We start from the raw sequence: 17,256 nt of genomic DNA on the forward strand, positions 1-17,256 counted from the left end.
TTCTTGCTTTCCTCACCTCTGAGGTCTTAGTAGGCCAGGGCAGCCAAAGTATCCCAGGCTTCTACACTGCGGCCTCCTCCATCTTTGAGAGAGAGAGAGCCCAAAACTATGGCTCCCAGCATGCAATGCAGCCAGGCCACTTGGATCAAGATGGAGCACTGCAGGCCTGGGCCTTCCTTCCAGAGGTCACACCTCTGTATTAAAGACAGGCAGCTGCAATGGGTGACTGTCAGGGAGGGCGGAGAGTCTCCTGGCATGATGTTAATGTGGCCCTCAGATGGGCAAAATCCAGGCACCTGTAGACAGAAACTATGAACATACGCCACATCTTAAACAGCTGGATACAACTGCTGCTTCCAGCGTTTTTCCAGTCACATCCCCACGCCGATCACGCTTGATATTCTGTTCTCATGCTCAGCATTCAGGTATTACATTAAATCACCCGACACAGACGTAACACAATTAGCGGCGAGGAAGGTGCAATTACTCCCAAGGAGTGCAGGGACACCCCTGTACATTAACAAAGGCGGTATTTCCCCCTCCTTTTGCAACCAACTGAAAGCAAGACCCAAGGAGAGACAGGATTAGAAGAATAAAGCCGAAGGGTTTACCCCGGTCACCATAAGCTTGGCTCATTTGGCTTTTGTTTCAAAGACTGAAGAATGTGCTAATTTTAGCCTTCTAGGACTGGTCGCTCTGCTTCCTCTGCTCACTTGCCTGGCTGTGCAGACGAAACTTCCGATCCCACCCCCCCGCAGCAGCCAGGCCCCAAGCAGCTCCCCGCTTGGCATTTTTGATCCTCAGCGATTAAACACCGCGAAGGAGCCAAGCAGAACACCCTCCGAAACGCTGGAAGCAAGTCAAACTAATCCAAACATAAAAGTGTTACTCAATAAGCTGCTCAAGTGGATTGTGATGAAACTCAACTGGCTGGGAGGCCAAGTCACACTGGCTGAATTTGACCTGAAGAAGGGCTCCGTGCGGCTCAGAAGCTGGTCTCTCTCACCAACAGAAGTTGGTCCAATAACAGATACTGCCTCACCCCCCTTGCCCCTCTCCCGTCAGAGAGCCTTCCTCCCGCTCCGCTACCGCGAGCAATGATCCGCTTCTGCGGAGCCCAAGGAACCCCAGCACACGACCGGGCCCGCAGAAGACGGCGGCTGAGTGTTCGTGCCTTCGTTCGGCTCACAGGGAACGCTGCGGGTACCATTTAGCACCTCTTCCGGGCGCCCCACCGAATGCGGTGCGAGAAACGGAACTTTTCCAACAGGGCCAGGTCGCTCAGCAGTTACCGGGCCCGTGGAGATCGGCTTCCCCCCACGGACCCTACACCCCGCTGGGGCCGACCGGGCTGCACGGAGCTAGTGTGACCAGATGTCCCGATTTTGGGGGGCTTTTTTCTTATATAGGCACCTATTACCCCCACCCCCGTCCCGACTTTTTACATGTGCGGTCACCCTACGGCCCCTTGGAAAGCCCAGCCTAGCCCCTAAGGTCCCCGACCCCGAACTCCCAGTCAGCCCTTCGGCCTCAGTGGCGCTGCGCCAGCCGGGGGGGACGGGGCGCAGAGCCCGTTGGCACGGCCAGTGCCCGGTCCCGGGGAGGCACAGAGCTTGGGGGGGCGGGGGGGCTCCATGGCCCTTTACGCCCCTCAAAGCCGGAGCAGGGAGGGGAGAGCTCAGCCCTTCGGGGGTGGGGCCCCCCCCCAGCCGGCTCCCCAGAGATGGGGGCAGCAAAGCGGCCATGCGGTGTGTGCAGGGCCCCCCCCCCGACACACCCCAGGGGGGAGGGGTGCGTGGCTGCAGCCGGGGGGGGGGGGAAATCACCCACAAACCCCGTGGGGGGGGCAGCCTGGAGCATGGCTGAGCCCCCCCTCCCATGCACGCGGGGGCCCCTGGGAACTCAGGGTGCGGCCCAACCCCTCCCCCTTTCCGGGCCCCCCCGCCCGAAGGCCTGTCACAGCCCCCCCCCCGAGGTCACGGCCCCCCCGCGCGCGAGCCCACCTTGGCGCCCAGCAGGCGCGCGGCCGCCCGCAGTAAGGTCATGGCGAGCGGAGCCGGGGTCCGGGCGCGGCGGGGAGCCGGGTGCTGCAGCCGCCGGGCGCGGGGGGCCTGGGCCGGCGGGGACCAAGGTTGAAGAAGGAGGCCGAGGAGGGAGCGGCGCCCACGGGGTGGGGGGGGGGAGGAGGGGTCCTCGCGAGCGCGACAGCGTGTGGGGGGTGGGGGGGAGCGAGAGTGGAGCGCGCTGGCGGCTACGGCGGCCGCCCCGGCGGGGAGGTCATTAGCATAGCCACGCCCCCGCGCGGCCGCGCCGCGCTCGGCTATTGGGCGGGGTGGCGAGACGGGCGGGGCCTTCACGGGGGTGGGCGGGGGGAGGGGACTGGGTATAGGTGGCCAAAGCAAATGCCTGAAAACTCAGTGTAACCCAATGGGACTTGCCCCCTCCCCTCCCCCACCCCACCCGGGCTAGGCTGGAGGGTGGAAGGGGCAACGTATATTCAGTTCAGCCCGGAATGGGCTGAGTCATATGGCCTGGCTGTGGGGCGGCCAACGGCACGGCGTGGCCTCGGGGCCTGGCCACGCGGCAGCCAACGGCACGGCGTGGCCTCGGAGCCTGGCCACGGGGCGGCCAACGGCACGGCGTGGCCTCGGAGCCTGGCCGTGGGGCGGCCAACGGTGCGGCGTGGCTTCGGGGCCTGGCCGTGGGGTGGCCAACGGCACAGCGTGGCCTCGGAGCCTGGCCACGGGGCGGCCAACGGCACGGCGTGGCCTCGGGGCCTGGCTGTGGGGCGGCCAACGGCGCGGCGTGGCCTCGGGGCCTGGCTGTGGGGCGGCCAACGGCGCGGCGTGGCCTCGGGGCCTGGCCGTGGGGCGGCCAACGGCGCGACGTGGCCTCGGAGCCTGGCCACGGGGCGGCCAATGGCACAGCGTGGCCTTGCACCCTGGCCGTGGGGCGGCCAATGGCACGGCGTGGCCTTGGAGCCTGGCCACGGGGCGGCCAACGGCATGGCGTGGCCTTGCACCCTGGCCGTGGGGCGGCCAACGGCACGGCGTGGCTTCGGGGCCTGGCCACAGGGCGGCCAACGGCATGGCGTGGCCTTGCACCCTGGCCGTGGGGCGGCCAACGGCACGGCGTGGCCTCGGAGCCTGGCCGTGTCTCAGTGAATGACATGGCATCGCCTCAGGGCATCACGACATCAAGACGAAGTATCAAGGTGGAGCCTCAGAGCCTCGCTGTGGCCCGGCAGATGACACGGTGTCGCCTCAGAGCCTCGCTGTGGCACGGCGAATGACACGGCGTCCTCTCGGAGCCTCGCTGTGGCATGGCGAATGACACGGCGTCACCTCAAGCCTCACTCTGGCACGGCGAATGACACGGCATCCCCTCAGAGCCTCGCTGTGGCGCGGAGACGCACAATGGCGTCATGTGAGGATATGGTGACAAAGCATTATGGGAGACACAGCGAGATGCCAGGGGGCAGCACCTGCGGATATCACTCGATCGTGGTGCTGAAATGCCTGTCGTGTCAAAATGCAAGATGTTGTGTCACATGATGTCCTTGTGTGGTGATGTCATCACGCCACGCCTCAACCCCCTCTGACAGAGAATTTCTCACATCACTTGGGGATAATCCCTTTCCTCCTGCGCCTCCCACCAATGCCCTGCAAAACTTGGAGCACACTGATTGAATCAAGGCCAAATCTGGAAAAAAACCAGGACAGGTAACGACGCTCCTTACAATGCTGTCTAGAGGCAGCCTCTGAGTAACCTTCAGGTAATGCTCTCCAAGGTGGCCAGTTAATCACTAGCAGCGTGGGAAACAGAATTCACAGCCTTTGTCTCTAAAAATATAGGCCCATATTTGGGGAGCTAAAGTCAGACCTGCACTAGCTCCGTATCCCAGCAACAGGGACTTATATGAGAGTAGGCCCGCTGTGTCACATAGTCCTAAAATGCAGCCAAGATTCGCCCTTTGGCCCGTAACCGCTGGAGTTGGATAAAGTGGAATAACTGCAATGGAAAATCAGCCAAGATACAAAGATGAGAAAGAACTAAGTTTGAAGACATTTAATTCTGGAGCACGCAGTTTTGTCTGGCTTCTGGTAAGTTATCAATATGGTCCTTACGGCTCAGACTCCTGCTGCCCCAGCTGTGGAAGGCAACAACAGTGCATTTCCTGCTCAGGACGTCAGGGTAATACCAGCCACTCTACAAATGGAACTGGTGCCTGTTCCTCCCTGCATCTTCAGTGCCACGTGTGCCCAGCTTACGGACTGAAAGGTGCAGCCCTCAGAGCCAGCACAGCTTTGGGAGAACAGGCTGGAGTCCAAGCGGTCTCCTTTCCATGCACACATGACTCCTGAGTCACATGCTTGCCTGGAGAACAGAGCGCGAAGCCCCATTTCTGGGGTCCCAAGTGCAAGTCCCCATCTGAGGCTGGAAAAATCACAGCTTGATTTTCAGCAACTCACCTGAGCTCGGAGTCATTCGGGGATTCTCCTCCCCTGGACCGATGCAGCTGGGACTGGGGTTTCCTGAGTGCATTGTCCTTAGTGGTGCCGAGCAGCGTCTGCATCAGCCAGTGAGCACGCTGCGGCTCAGTGCTAAGCTGGGCAATGCACTGAGATGACACCAAGGGCACTGCCCATATGGTCTGATACGCTGCATGTGGCAGACACATGACAGGACAGGGGGTTGGTGGGGAGGGGAAATGGGGTATCATAAATCGTTAAGTCTCCTGCAGTTACAGATCTGACTGCTGGCCTCTGTCTAGCCCAGTGGACTCCACTGCTGTCCTGGATCAAACCATCAGGTCTGGTATTCCACTTGCTGCAAGGCTACTTCACCTCTGCTGCACCCACCTACTGATCTCCCACTCCAGCAGGACCCTTCCAAGTGTCCTCTCCCCCAGGGAATGTTTGTAGCACCCTTCTGTGCAGAGGCTTTTTATTGTGGCCTCTGACCACAGCTGAGAGCGTCTGACGCCGAGGGCCTGGGGAGACAAAGGGACAGGACAACTGCTCTTTCTGGGCCTACCTAGATTGTGGATGATCTGGTCTCCAACCCCTAGGACTCCATAAGGACCCGCCCTGGGTTTTCCCAGCACTCACTGAGTAAAGCAGGGTGGGGCGTGGGCTTGATCCTGATGTGAGTCTGAGCCCTCTCTCACGATCGGATTTATAGCCAGGAGTGGGGTCTAGAGAGCCAGGACTCAGCTTCTGTCCCTAACTCTGCTGTTGCCTTTGCTACTGGTTTGTCTCTCTGTGCCTCAGTTTCCTCCTCTGCATAAGAGGGGTAATTCCCCGAGCTGGCGGGGATCTGCGTTCCCCCAAGACGGCGATTTCAGTGCCGGCTACTAGCACATTCTATAAGACATGCTGAACCCCCTGCCGCGCTGGGGTTGCTGGATTAGCGGGCTAAATAGTTGGAGCTACGAAGTTTTCTCTATGAATTTCTCCGTCCATCCTGGGCCGGCAAAGCCTGCTGGTGTATTTGGGCAAGGAGCTCCTGAAAAGGGGAGAGGCCAAAAAAGAACTTGGGTCACTGATCACGAGACAATGGAAGCGGGGCAGGGTGGGAGGTTCAGCAAAAGGCTGCTGGAGTGGGAGGTGATTGGCAACCTTGGAACCGTGGGCAGAGGAAGGGCAGGCTACACACACAAGCTGGGGGCTGGAACGACCCGACTGCTGGAGGTGGGTGGGGAGAGTTAAGTCCCCATGGCCCATTCAGACCTTATCCTCTCTGCCAGCCAGGGGAAGGTTTCTGTGACAGCGAGACCTGCCCCATTAGGACCTTGGCTGAGAGCCACCAGATCCATGCCCAGAGCTCCCATCAGCTGATCTTGACTTTCAAACCCTGGTGCCCTGGCCTGATGACCTTGCCGTGAAACATGCGGCAACCTACTCCTTGTCTCCCGAGTCACACGCTCTCTCAGGAAAAGGGTCGTTTCTGGTGTGTGGAAGGGTCAATATTTGTTCATGTCTCAAATATTTGCTTAAACTTGGCAGTTGAGACAGCAGGACAGGAGCCATTGACAAGAGACAGGGGGCAGGCCCCTGTGGCGAGGTCAGGGAGCATTGGACGTGCTGCTGGTAGAAGTCATCTTCCCCCGCATCCATCAGCAGGCATAGAAAAGTGGTAGAGCCCACAATCACAGCTGACGCTACGGCAGCAAACCAGCAAGGAAGAGAGCTGCTCAGGGACCATAGCGACCTGCTGTCAGTCCAGAGAGGAAAAAGGCTCTCAGGGGAACTGGGGTGTTGAATGGTAACACTAAACTATTGTTTTATGGGTGCAAAGTGCTAAACTACTGTGCATCTGGCACTGGCTAAGCTCTCTGGGGAAATGAGGGCATAAACAGCCTTGGAAGGGTCACTGAGCCTGCATGGGTGGGCGAGCCTCACTCCATGCCCAGATGTGATTGCAGACAGACACTTGGCTCGGGTGCGAGTCAGGCCAGCACCTCTGGAGAGCAGAGCTGCTGAACACCACCACCCCTTCCGCAAGCAGGTCAAAGCGACCCGAGCTGGGGCTGCTCAGATCTAGTGCTAACCCTCAGGCAGGCAGGCAGGCAGGCAAATGTGCACAACAGCTGCGTAGACAACCTTGGCTATTGTTCAAGGTTAATAGCAAGAGAGCTCCTCCCAGGACTGGCCTCTGGAAGGACTTTTTCCTTTGCTCAACCCTTCCCTGAACAGCCAGGAACTGAAGGCACCAGCCCAGAGGCCATTCAGAGCCGCTCCAAATTGTGGCTGATGGTGCAGCCACAACCCTGAGCCAGCACAGGGCTGTGCAGTGCCCCTGGGAGTCCTGTCATTTCCAAGGGCCCAAGGGGTTTGTGGTGCCCCTACTCTGGCAGGCAATTACCCCACACTGAGCAGCCAAGCATTGAGAAGCCTATTGCTTCAAATGATTCAGGGCAGCCACTGGCCACGGTGAAAAGCTCATTGCCTTTATGTGCGTTGCTGACAAAGGGGGAGGCCCAGCAAGGAACATGAGGTAGTTAAACTCCTTGTGGAGCCCACACACCTCGTCAGCCCAGCAAGCCCCTCCAGCAGGGGAGGGTCAAGTTAACGCCAACATGAGCTGGAGCAGTGAGCAAAGGGGCGGGGACAGGGAGGAAGTGGGACTGGGGGGTCAGGGCCTGCATTCCCCCACTCCAGGAACAATGCATAAACGGAAGGTCCGGCTGGTGCAGTAGGTCCCAAAGGCAAAAAAACCCAACCCCAAGCTCCTTATGCTTCAGCCATGTTCACTTCCAGTGAAAACTGGACCAAGGGACCCTTGTTACCTGCCCTGGTGAACGTGACCCTGGGCATCTGCCCCACTGGCCAGGGAAAGGTCGTATGTGCCTAAGTTCCTCCATGTTCATCACAGGCCCCTGGTCAGAGCTGGTCCTTTGGGGGCCCATTAGCAGCAGCTTTCACTCGGTCACCCCCAGCAAGGATGGGGTGGCGGGGCACCCCCTCCTCAGCCTGGGCACCAGGGGTGTGTGTGTGTGTGTGTGTGTCACTTAACAGCCACTAAAGCAGCTGATTGCCAGTAAAGCTGCAGAAGCCCTGCACCCCCCCAACCCCTTTAAGAAACATTCCACACAGCCAGCACCTTTGCCCTGGGACTTAGCCACTCCTGCGTGTGCGACGTCCCCTACTGCACAGAGGATTCGGGTCTCAGCTGCCATGCCTGCCTCTTTAGCTCAAGCTGCAGAGGCTTCTGGCTCTGGAGGGCCCTGGTTTAAGCCCCGCTGTTGCCCAAGATGGCAGCTGTCGCCCATGCCTGGAGCGGGAGCAAATCGCTGGTCTGTGGCATTGCCTAACACTGGTACCACCCTTGCCTCGGTATTCGCTACGCTGCCACAGGATAGCTGAAGCTGCTAACAGCTTCCCGCTGGCGTGGACAGGGATACAGTGCTGAAAACTGTCCCATGGACTAAGCGCCATAGGGCCCTTCAGAACCCACTGCTCAGACTAATCACCCCTACCCCTCATTGCACAGGGAAACAGGACCATTGCGAGCAGTTCCAACTGCAGCGTGGCCAGAGGTTTATTCTACTGCCCTCCGACGGAGATCACAGCAATCTGCAGCCTAGAAAGAGGTCCTCAGGAAACAGACCTGAGACATTTAAAAACAAGCCCTTCAAAGTAGCACGACTCCCCCTGGAAAACTGGATCCCTCCACCCTGCGTGTGCAGACGTTCCTAGCAGAGCGCCGACTCGGCCGTGTCTTCGCCGGCTGTCATTTGAGCTCAATACTCATTGCTCCTGCTGCTGGTGGCTGGAAGTGTCCCCTTTGGACGGATGATGGTGGAGAAGTCTCTGTGCGGTCCCCTTCCCCTGGGCCCTTCAGAAAAGCCACAGAGAAGTGAGTTGCCCGAGGTCACGGTGAGACAGTGGCAGAGCCAGACCAGAACCAGAGTCCTGACTCCAGCTCTTGCACTGTAGCCACTGGAACACACTGCTGCTCAGAATAAAACCCGGGAGGTCTCACTCCACCAGCCCTTCTACAACTCGAAGTCCTGATGCCCATGCCTGGCTCTGCCCCCCGGAGAGCATCTCCTCTCAGAGCTGGAACAGAACCCGGTTCCTGGCCCCCTTTCCTCTTCCCATCAGCTGACACTCCCACCCCAAGACAACCAAAATAAATAAGACGTAAAAGCACCAGTGTAGGTGGGCGGGGGGAGGAGGGGTCAGATCCAGACTCAGGACTCTACAGGCACATCGGTCCATCTCCTCGGGGAAGGGATGAGGGAGGAAACATCGACAGCCTAAAAGCAGATGGAAAATCAAGCGATCCCGAGGGGCAGGAGAAGGACAACGTCTTTCCCTCTGAAGGAAGTTTCTGTCCTGCTTTCCTCCCCAGGCGAAGTTTGGGGTTTCCAGGTGACACCCAGTGAGGTTCCCAGGGCAATGCCGGCAGGTAGGGGAGGAGTCCACTGCAGGGGATGTCCAGTTTGATCCGGGCCTTCGCACTTCACAGCTCATCGTGGGGGATGTTCAGGGCATGGTCGCACAGATCTACGCATACGAGCACAAGCCGTTAGAACAAGGGACTTACCAGACTGGATCAGAGCCGAGGTCCAGAGAAAGGATAAGAACCCTGCAGGAGACAGTTGTGGGACAATCTCCTCCTGACCCCCCTGCCCCACCCCCCGCGAGTTAGAGGTTGGTTTGTGCAGTGAAGCAGCAAGGCTCACGTTCCTTACGGAACTGGCTCTAACTTCTCTCTGGCTGGTCTCTGTAGCATGTCAAATGTCTAATCCCTTTCGGAATCTTGTTTTTGGCCTCAGTCAGATCTTGTGACAGTGAGTTCCACCAGCTAACTGTGCCGTGTGTACTTCCTTTTCTCAGCTAGGAATTTGTACCTTTCGATCTCACTGAATGTCCCTGTATTATTTACATTACGGTAGCACCTGGAAGCAGGGATCAGGTCCCTTTGTGATAGTTTCCTACACCTGCAGACAACTGGCTCTGCCCCAGAGTTTACAGTCTAAGTATTTTGCTGCCAGTCCTCAAGCTGATTCGGTTTCCAAATCAGATCTTCAGTAACATTTCTATCCAACTGTAGGAAACAGAGAGCAGCTACCACAAGCATGTCCCTTTCGAAATGGCTTAGCAGCTCATGGCCTGGGAAGTCTGCAGCTTCCTTGTCCCTTTTAACGTGTGAGATGATTCCCACATGCTCCTCAGTCTGTATTATTCCAAACACCGCAGACCCGCTCACAGCCACTTTGTTGACCACAGCATTTCTAGCATCTTTCACACCAAAGCACTTAATCTACCTGGAGGATAATTTCATCCTCACTGAAATGCAGCCACCTCTAGGGTGGGATGTAGCAGCTGTTCAACACAGTACAGTATCACACAGTGGCCTCGGTCTTGAAAGGAAAGCAGCAGTCTGTATGTGAATGAAACGGAGCGGTAGGTCAGTGGAAAATAATTGCCTAGTTGGGAGGGGGCCAGGACACCGGGTTAACATCCTGACGCTTGTAAAAGGGGCCATGGGGTCAACAATTTAAGACCCGGAGTTTAACTCTTGTTCATTTTTCCAGAGGCAGATCATCCCTCCTAGAGGTGGAGGGCACAGGAGACCAACCTCCGACTCTCAGCCATTTACTGAAGCACAGAGCAGTCAAGGGGCCGGCTGGATGTGCTGCCCAAGGACAAGGCTGTTGCTCAGGTGAGGACTGAAAGATCTGGCTGCCAGCAGTGACTGGCGGAGGGACCACTTCTCTCTCTCTCTCTCTCTCACACACACACTTTAGTTAGTGGCTAATGAAAAATGCGGCTGTTTGAACAGAGCTGTTGAGATCGGCCTGTGACCCAGACAGCGCAGATGGCAGGCGCTCTCTGCTGAAGACTGACACATCGCTGTGGCATGCAGAGCGATCAGGTGTGCAGGTCCAGGGAGATCAGAGGACAGAGGTGTAAAGCCAGAGTCCCTTTCCAACAGCTTGGACAAGAACAAACAAAGGTCAGCGGCACCCAGGGCTGCCATCCAAAAATAACTTAGCGGGATGGGGAGACCAGTCCCTGAATAGCACCCAGCAATTGGCTGCTCCAATCCCGTTACTGCTTTTGGCAGCCAATGAGAATCCCCGGCGCAAAGGAGGAAGGGCTGGTTGTGGGAGGAGCCGCTGTCCCTTGGCCCTGCCTCAGGAACGCTTGGCACAAGCTGGAGTTTCCCAAAAAAGCTGCAGGCAGTTAGAAAAGGCAGCATGAAATTCTGACTTGCTGCCCTGGGTGGGAGCAGCGAGCCCACGGAGCCGGGACACTCCTGCAGAGCACTCGCACCAGATGCCCAACAGGTCTCTGGAGGGGGTTTGACACCCCAAGGGCGAGGAGAGGCCAGGGGATGGGAGGGCAAGTTACTGACAAATGCATAAGACAGTGGAAGTTAGACTCAGATCCCATCAGTGGACCAGTCGCAGCCTACCTGAAACGGCTTCCTGACAGAAAGCGACCCAGCGGCTGCAGGATAAGAGCCTGGAGCAGCAGGGTCCAGTGGGTAGGGCACTACACTGGGAATCAGGAGACCTCAGCTCTATTCCCAGCCCAGCCGCTGATCTGCTGGGGGACCCTGGGCAAGTCAACGTAACTCTGCCTCAGTTTCCTCATCTATAAAATGGGCTAATCGCCCTGGCTGTCCTTTGTGAAGGGCTTTGAAGTCTACGCACGAAGCGCGCTGGGTAACAGCTAAGTATTATTATCTCCTTTCTTACTTTCCTTCTGGTTTATGAATAGTTTTTTGTAATGGCTTCTCTACAGCGCTCAATAGAGTATCTGGGGAGTTAGCCAGCACTCTACGACAGAGAGGTGGTATCCCTGTGTTACAGATGGGGAAACCGAGGCACAGAGTCGGGAAGTGACTCAACCAAGGTTGCACAGGGTCTACAGCAGAGCCAGGAATTGAACCCACGTCTCCTGAGTCCCAGCCCAGCACCTCGTTCATGTGATCATCAATCAGAACAGACCTGCAAGCCCCACAGCTTTCAGCAGTCACCGCAGCTCAGCGGCATGCTTCTTGTTTTGGCTGTTTAATGAACTCACTGATTCCGAGAACCAGCATAAAACGGGAGGCTGTCCAAATTAAACAAAAAACAAAAACGCCTAAGGGGGGTGCCTTAAATCGACATCTTGGGGGGAAAAGAACTGGCCAAGGAAGGTGCAGTTGTGGGAAGGTGACGCAGATGAGTCCAACACCACGCTGCCTTCCCAGGCCTCAGGAGTGGGTGATTCCACGACTCAGTGAAGCTTATGGACCCTGGTGCAGAGGGAACACTTTCCCCATCGCTGGAAGACAGCTTCCTCTGGGCTGGAGCACAGCAGTCACCCTGTTCCAGCAATGCTGCAGCACTGGTGCATGATGGGAAGTGGGGAACAACACTGATTGAGTACAGGGGACCAGCCATGGTATCCGGGCTAAATACTTTATGTGGCAGCACCCCGCTTCCCTGCGCCCTGCCAATGGCTTCTGCCCTGTTCAAGGGTGTATTTCGCTCCTAGAGTGGTGACTGCTGACTGGGCTTGACCTCCAGGCAGCCATCTAGAGGTGAACGAAAGCCTCCAGGCTCCGTTTGTTTACAACGAACAAAAAGAGGTATTTCTTCACCCAACGCACAGTCAACCTGTGGAACTCCTTGCCAGAGGATGTTGTGAAGGCCAGTATACCAGGCTTAAAAAAAGATAAGTTCATGGAGAATAGGTCCATCAATGGCTATTAGCAAAACTATGCTCTGAAGTGTCCCTAGCCTCTGTTTGCCAGAAGCTGGGAATGGGCGAGCAGGGATGGATCACTTGAGGATTCCCTGTTCTGTTCATTCCTTCTGGGGCACCTGGCATGAGCCACTGTCGGTAGACAGGATACTGGGCTGGATGGACCATTGGTCTAACCCAGTCTGGCTGTTCTTATGTTCCCTGGCTGACTAGCCCCCCGCCCCAAGCAGCAGGGGACCCTCACTTACCGGTCCGTTTGCTGCAGAGCCGATCCTTGACGTTGTCACTCTCATGGGAGAAGAATTCAATGAGCTCATCTTCATACTCCTCGGCGATGCTCTCGCACTGCAACAGGGTCCGGAGAGGGTCAGAAAACCTGCATCCTGCCTCCCCTAGCACTGAGGGGGGTCACACGGGGCAGCCACAGCAACAGTGACAGAGAGGAGACACCACGGCTGGGCCCTGCTCGACACAGCCCCAGCCACAGAAACAGCAGCCCCACCAGTCCATGGCCTGCTCTGCGGTGGCAAAGCACAGTGGTCAGGCTGCGGGGGGGGTCAGCGCTCTGCAGTCCAGGAAGAGGGGTCAGGGTTAAGCACTAGGGTGTTGCTAGCGAGAGCAGCCTGGTGTCTCCCACTCATCCACCGGTGCCCAGCACCAGCAGGGCGGGGGCTACTGCAGCTGAGAGTCAAAAGTCATCAAGGTCCCCCCTTCAACTGGCAGCTGAGCTCTGTCAGGGGAGCCCCACGTACGCCCAGCGCCTCTGCACTCACCGCAAACTTCAGGCGGGACGTCACGTCCCCGTCCATTTTGGTCTCAGAAAGGTCCATCTTGGTCCCGTCATGGGAGATCACGCGGACGTAGCTTTTCCGGTGGGTGGCGGGATCCACCTTCTCCCCATACTCTTTCATCTTCTCACAGACCCGCTCCAGCAGCTCCGTCAGGTGAGCTTCGGATCTGGCGTAGGGCACCTGGGCAGAACCACAGCGATCTGACAGGCTAGGCCAAGTGCATTCACCGTGCCACTCGCCCAAGAGACAGCCGCAGCACCTGAGCCCCAGCACGGTCATAACCGTGCTTTGCAAGCGTTGGCCGAGCCGCCCTGGGAGCGGCGACAGTGCTATCCGCTCTCTACACAGAGGCAAAACGACTCGGCCGAGGTGACGCAGCGAGCCAGGGGGGCAGGTCTGCACAGAACCCAGGAGTCCCCACTCCCAGTCCCACCCCCTGCCCACAAATTCTCCAGAGACAGAAAAGCCCAGGGGTCCTGGGTGCCAGCCCCCTGCTACATCAGCCAACGCTGCTTCTCTAGGGCATGAGCCGCTACTACAGAGAAGCCATTCTCAGCCCTCACAAACTGGCTTCATATTCCAGTGCCGCCAATCAGAAGAGGAACCCCCCCTTCCGCGGTTAACAGCACCCAGTGGGTGCCTCAGCCCCCCTTGGAGTCTTTCTGGGGGAGGAAAATTAATGAAGTGGGATCTTCAGGACCCACTCCCTTCTCCATCCCTCTCCCCACAACACATGGCTGCTACTTCCAGTAGGGCTTTATTGTCAATTTACCATCCACCCTTCCCCTCTCAAACCTGATTTTTCAGAGACTCCTGCCGCCCCAGGGCAGGAGAGAGGTACCCGGCTGGGCAAGTGCAAGACACCCTACCTCCACGACCGACTGGCTGCCGTCTGGGTTGATACGGAACGACCCCATCTGGATGGTTTTCTTGGGATCCACCTGGGAGATCTCCCACTCCAGCTCGTCCACCAGGGCCCGACAAGCTAGAGAGGAGAGAGAGAACTCAGTTGCATTAGTCAACATGGTGAATCAGAGGGAGAGAAGCAAACGGCTGTTACCCAGCCTGCCTCCTGCAGCCCTAGGCAGGTCAGAAACAACAGTTCAACAGTGCACCGTCCGTCTGGGAGCAGCAACTAACCCTGGTACAGTCACTAACGAGATGGTCTCCTTCTCAGGGTCTGCACTGTGGCTAGCCCAATGGGAGTCAGAGCCTGAGAGAGGATCTGCTGCTCTAACAATAATCTGCACTTACTTAGCGTTAACTAACCCGATCCCCATTTGGCTGATAGGGAAACTGAGGCATGGGGCGCAACTGTCACACAGCGACCGAGCTGGAAATGCTCCCTTTACCTCCACAATGGAGATCCTGACTACTCCAAGCAAGGACACTGTTCAACAGGGACACCAGGATGACGGACAGGCAGAGCGTGTGAGAAACCCAGCCATTCATCTTCCCCGCAGGCTGGCACAGTGACCTGCAGAGAGGCGGAAAGGATTCAGTGCTTCCAGATCACAGCTCCTCCTCTCAGCCACGAGGGGTCCAGCAGGCGCTCTGTGGAAACCCAAAGCAAACTCTGCTTCTGCTACAGCGAATCCCTCCCGGTTCCGACAGCAGCCCCTTTAGGGGCTTGTCTACCTGGGAGCCGTGTCGAACACTGGTCTGATTTTACTGGTATACCATTATAACCTCCATGCTTACGCCAGCCTGAGAATGGCTCTCTTTGATTTAGCTTAAACCAGAAAAGACCCTGCTACAGCAGAGTAACAGAGAACGTACCCTGGTATAACTACAGCATTTCAAATTCCCACCCTATCAGATCCTGTTTAACCCCCCCGGCAGATTTGCCCTAGGAATTGCTCTTTCCTGCCCCAACAGCCCAACCCATCATGCCGGGCCAGCATTTACAGTGCCAAGGGCTCTGTGGCACAATCGTTCCCTGTTTCAAAGCGGTCCTCCAAGGAGCAGCCGTTTGTCTGCTGGGCTCAGGTTGTGAGCACAAAACAGGGACTGTGCGGCGGGCCGGAGGCCACAGGGTTTGGCAGTTTGTAGCTGCTCTTTGCTGGTTACTGGGATCGGTCAGTGGCCTTTCCGCCGGGGCATCCCTACAGAACCTAGCGAGATGGAGAAAGTGCCCTGGGGCTGATGGGCACCGGGGAGTCACAGCATCCCCCCAGGACAGAAGGGAACAGCAGCCCATCACAGAGCCTTGGGGGGCCAGCTGACATCCTCTTTCCATGGTTCTGTAACCTGCTCCCCAGTGTGCCCCACTTCCTGCCAGCGCCCCCCACACTCTGCCCTCTCAGTATCCCCCAGAGGTCCCCAAAGAGACCTCTCTAGCTCCCTGTTATGTCCGTAGATACCCCCTATGCCCAGGACCCCCATACACCCTACAGAGATCCCTATAGGGACTCCCCAACCCAGATGCCCCTATATACCCTATAGAACCCTGTATAAAGACCCGCGCTCCCCTATAGAGCCCCCCCTCACACACCCCCTTAGAGCACCCTGGACTCAGGTCCCCCCATACACCCTACAGGGACCCCTCTCCCCTCTAGAGCCCCCCATACACCCTATAGGCCCCCCCCACACCCTACAGGAACCCCTCTCCCCTCTAGAGCCCCCCCACCCCGAGCCCCCCATACACCCTACAGGGACCCCTCTCCCCTCTAGAGCCCCCCCACCCCGGGCCCCCCATACACCCTACAGGGACCCCTCTCCCCTCTAGAGCCCCCCCACCCCGGGCCCCCCATACACCCTACAGGAACCCCTCTCCCCTCTAGAGCCCCCCCACCCCGGGCCCCCCATACACCGTACAGGGACCCCTCCCCTCTAGAGCCCCCCCACCCCGAGCCCCCCATACACCCTACAGGGACCCCTCTCCCCTCTAGAGCCCCCCCACCCCGGGCCCCCCATACACCCTACAGGGACCCCTCCCCTCTAGAGCCCCCCCACCCCGAGCCCCCCATACACCCTACAGGGACCCCTCTCCCCTCTAGAGCCCCCCCACCCCGAGCCCCCCATACACCCTACAGGGACCCCTTAGGGCCCCGCACCTGAGACCTGTCCCGGCCCCGCCGCTCCTCCGGCGGGCGCTGAGTCCGCCCGCTCCCGAGCCCCGCCCCCCGGGGCTGCCCCGCCGCCCGCCTGACCCGCCGCGCTCCCGCCACCGCCGCCGCCCCAGTCCGGGGATCCGGTGAGGTGAGGGGCGGGGCGGGGCGGGGCCGGCTCCGGCTCCGGCTCCGGCTCCGGCTCCGGCAGCGGCTGCCAGGGCCTCTCCGGCGGGGCGGCCGGGCACAGGCACGGCTTAGGGCAGCTAAGGCGGCGGCAGGACCCCGGGCGCACAGCGAGGCCCCAGCTCGCGTGGCGTTGGGTTCCACGCGAGCAGCAGCCCGGCAAGGGGCGGGGCCTGCGCGGATGGGCGGGGCAGGGAAGTTACACAGCTGGGCGGAGGGACCGACCCCCAGGGGGGCTAGGGAGGGGGGTGTGGGGGTTGCGGGGGTTGCAGCTGGGGGAAGGGTATCGGGGGGCGTGGGGGTTGCAGCTGGGGGGAAGGTATAGTGGGTGTGCGGGTTGCAGCTGAGGGGAGGGCATCGGGGGTCGTGGGGCTGAGGGGGGTGTGCGGGTTGCAGCTGAGGGGAGGGCATAGGGGGGCGTGGGGCTGAGGGGGGCGTGGGGGTTGCAGCTGGGGGAAGGGTATCGGGGGGCGTGGGGCTGAGGGGGGCGTGGGGGTTGCAGCTGGGGGAAGGGTATCGGGGGTCGTGGGGCTGAGGGGGGCGTGGGGGTTGCAGCTGGGGGAAGGGTATCGGGGGTCGTGGGGGTTGCAGCTGGGGGGAGGGTATAGTGGGTGTGCGGGTTGCAGCTGAGGGGAGGGCATAGGGGGGCGTGGGGCTGAGGGGGGCGTGGGGGTTGCAGCTGGGGGAAGGGTATCGGGGGTCGTGGGGGTTGCAGCTGGGGGGAGGGTATAGGGGGGCGTGGGGCTGGGAGGGGGCGTGGGGGTTGCAGCTGGGGGGAGGGTATAGGGGGGCGTGGGGCTGGGAGGGGGCGTGGGGGTTGCAGCTGGGGCTAGGGAGGGGGGCGTGGGGGTTGCAGCTGGGGGAAGGGTATCGGGGGTTGTGGGGGTTGCAGCTGGGGGAAGGGTATCGGGGGTTGTGGGGCTGAGGGGGGCGTGGGGGTTGCAGCTGGGGGAAGGGTATAGGGGGGCGTGGGGCTGGGGGGGCTTGGTTGCAGCTGGGGGGAGGGTATAGGGGGGC

At 59.2% G+C, this 17,256-nt stretch overlaps 2 protein-coding genes and 1 long non-coding RNA gene across 8 annotated transcripts in view; 1 reads left to right on the plus strand and 2 right to left on the minus strand.

Moving 5' to 3' along the window:
• CS (citrate synthase) overlaps positions 1-2,301 on the minus strand; it is a 16,885-nt gene extending 14,584 nt beyond the window's left edge. The window contains exon 1 of one of the 2 annotated variants that reach the window (XM_037883700.2): positions 2,004-2,301. In XM_037883700.2, coding sequence (XP_037739628.1) covers positions 2,004-2,045 — 42 coding nt within the window. In that variant the 5' untranslated portion in view covers positions 2,046-2,301. Of the gene's footprint in view, positions 1-611; positions 639-2,003 lie in introns of those variants that run through there. The other variant, XM_027827253.2, reaches the window with a different exon arrangement.
• LOC119564287 lies at positions 825-12,196 on the plus strand. Its single transcript, XR_005223082.2, has 3 exons — positions 825-1,243; positions 10,049-10,176; positions 10,297-12,196. It is a non-coding gene; the product is annotated as an uncharacterized LOC119564287 (long non-coding RNA).
• CNPY2 (canopy FGF signaling regulator 2) lies at positions 8,019-16,196 on the minus strand. 5 transcript variants are annotated; one of them, XR_006286655.1, is made up of 7 exons: positions 16,060-16,192; positions 14,356-14,557; positions 13,873-13,988; positions 12,986-13,183; positions 12,461-12,557; positions 8,659-9,014; positions 8,019-8,340 (listed from the first exon to the last, which is right to left on the minus strand). XR_006286655.1 is itself a non-coding variant. In XM_037883726.2 (6 exons), exons 2-6 carry the CDS (start codon positions 14,453-14,455, stop codon positions 8,971-8,973), a joined length of 555 nt encoding a protein of 184 aa, XP_037739654.1. In that variant the 5' UTR covers positions 14,456-14,557; positions 16,060-16,192; the 3' UTR covers positions 8,019-8,970. The 5 variants fall into 5 exon arrangements, 4 of the variants coding, with proteins under 4 accessions (XP_037739654.1, XP_037739651.1, XP_043388525.1 ...); XM_037883726.2 differs by having other exon boundaries at positions 8,019-9,014; XM_037883723.2 differs by having other exon boundaries at positions 8,019-9,014; positions 14,356-14,480; positions 16,060-16,161.
• Between the last annotated feature and the right edge of the window lie 1,060 nt (positions 16,197-17,256).

This window comes from Chelonia mydas, chromosome 20, assembly GCF_015237465.2.
Source record: "Chelonia mydas isolate rCheMyd1 chromosome 20, rCheMyd1.pri.v2, whole genome shotgun sequence".
Lineage (NCBI taxonomy): Eukaryota > Metazoa > Chordata > Testudines > Cheloniidae > Chelonia > Chelonia mydas.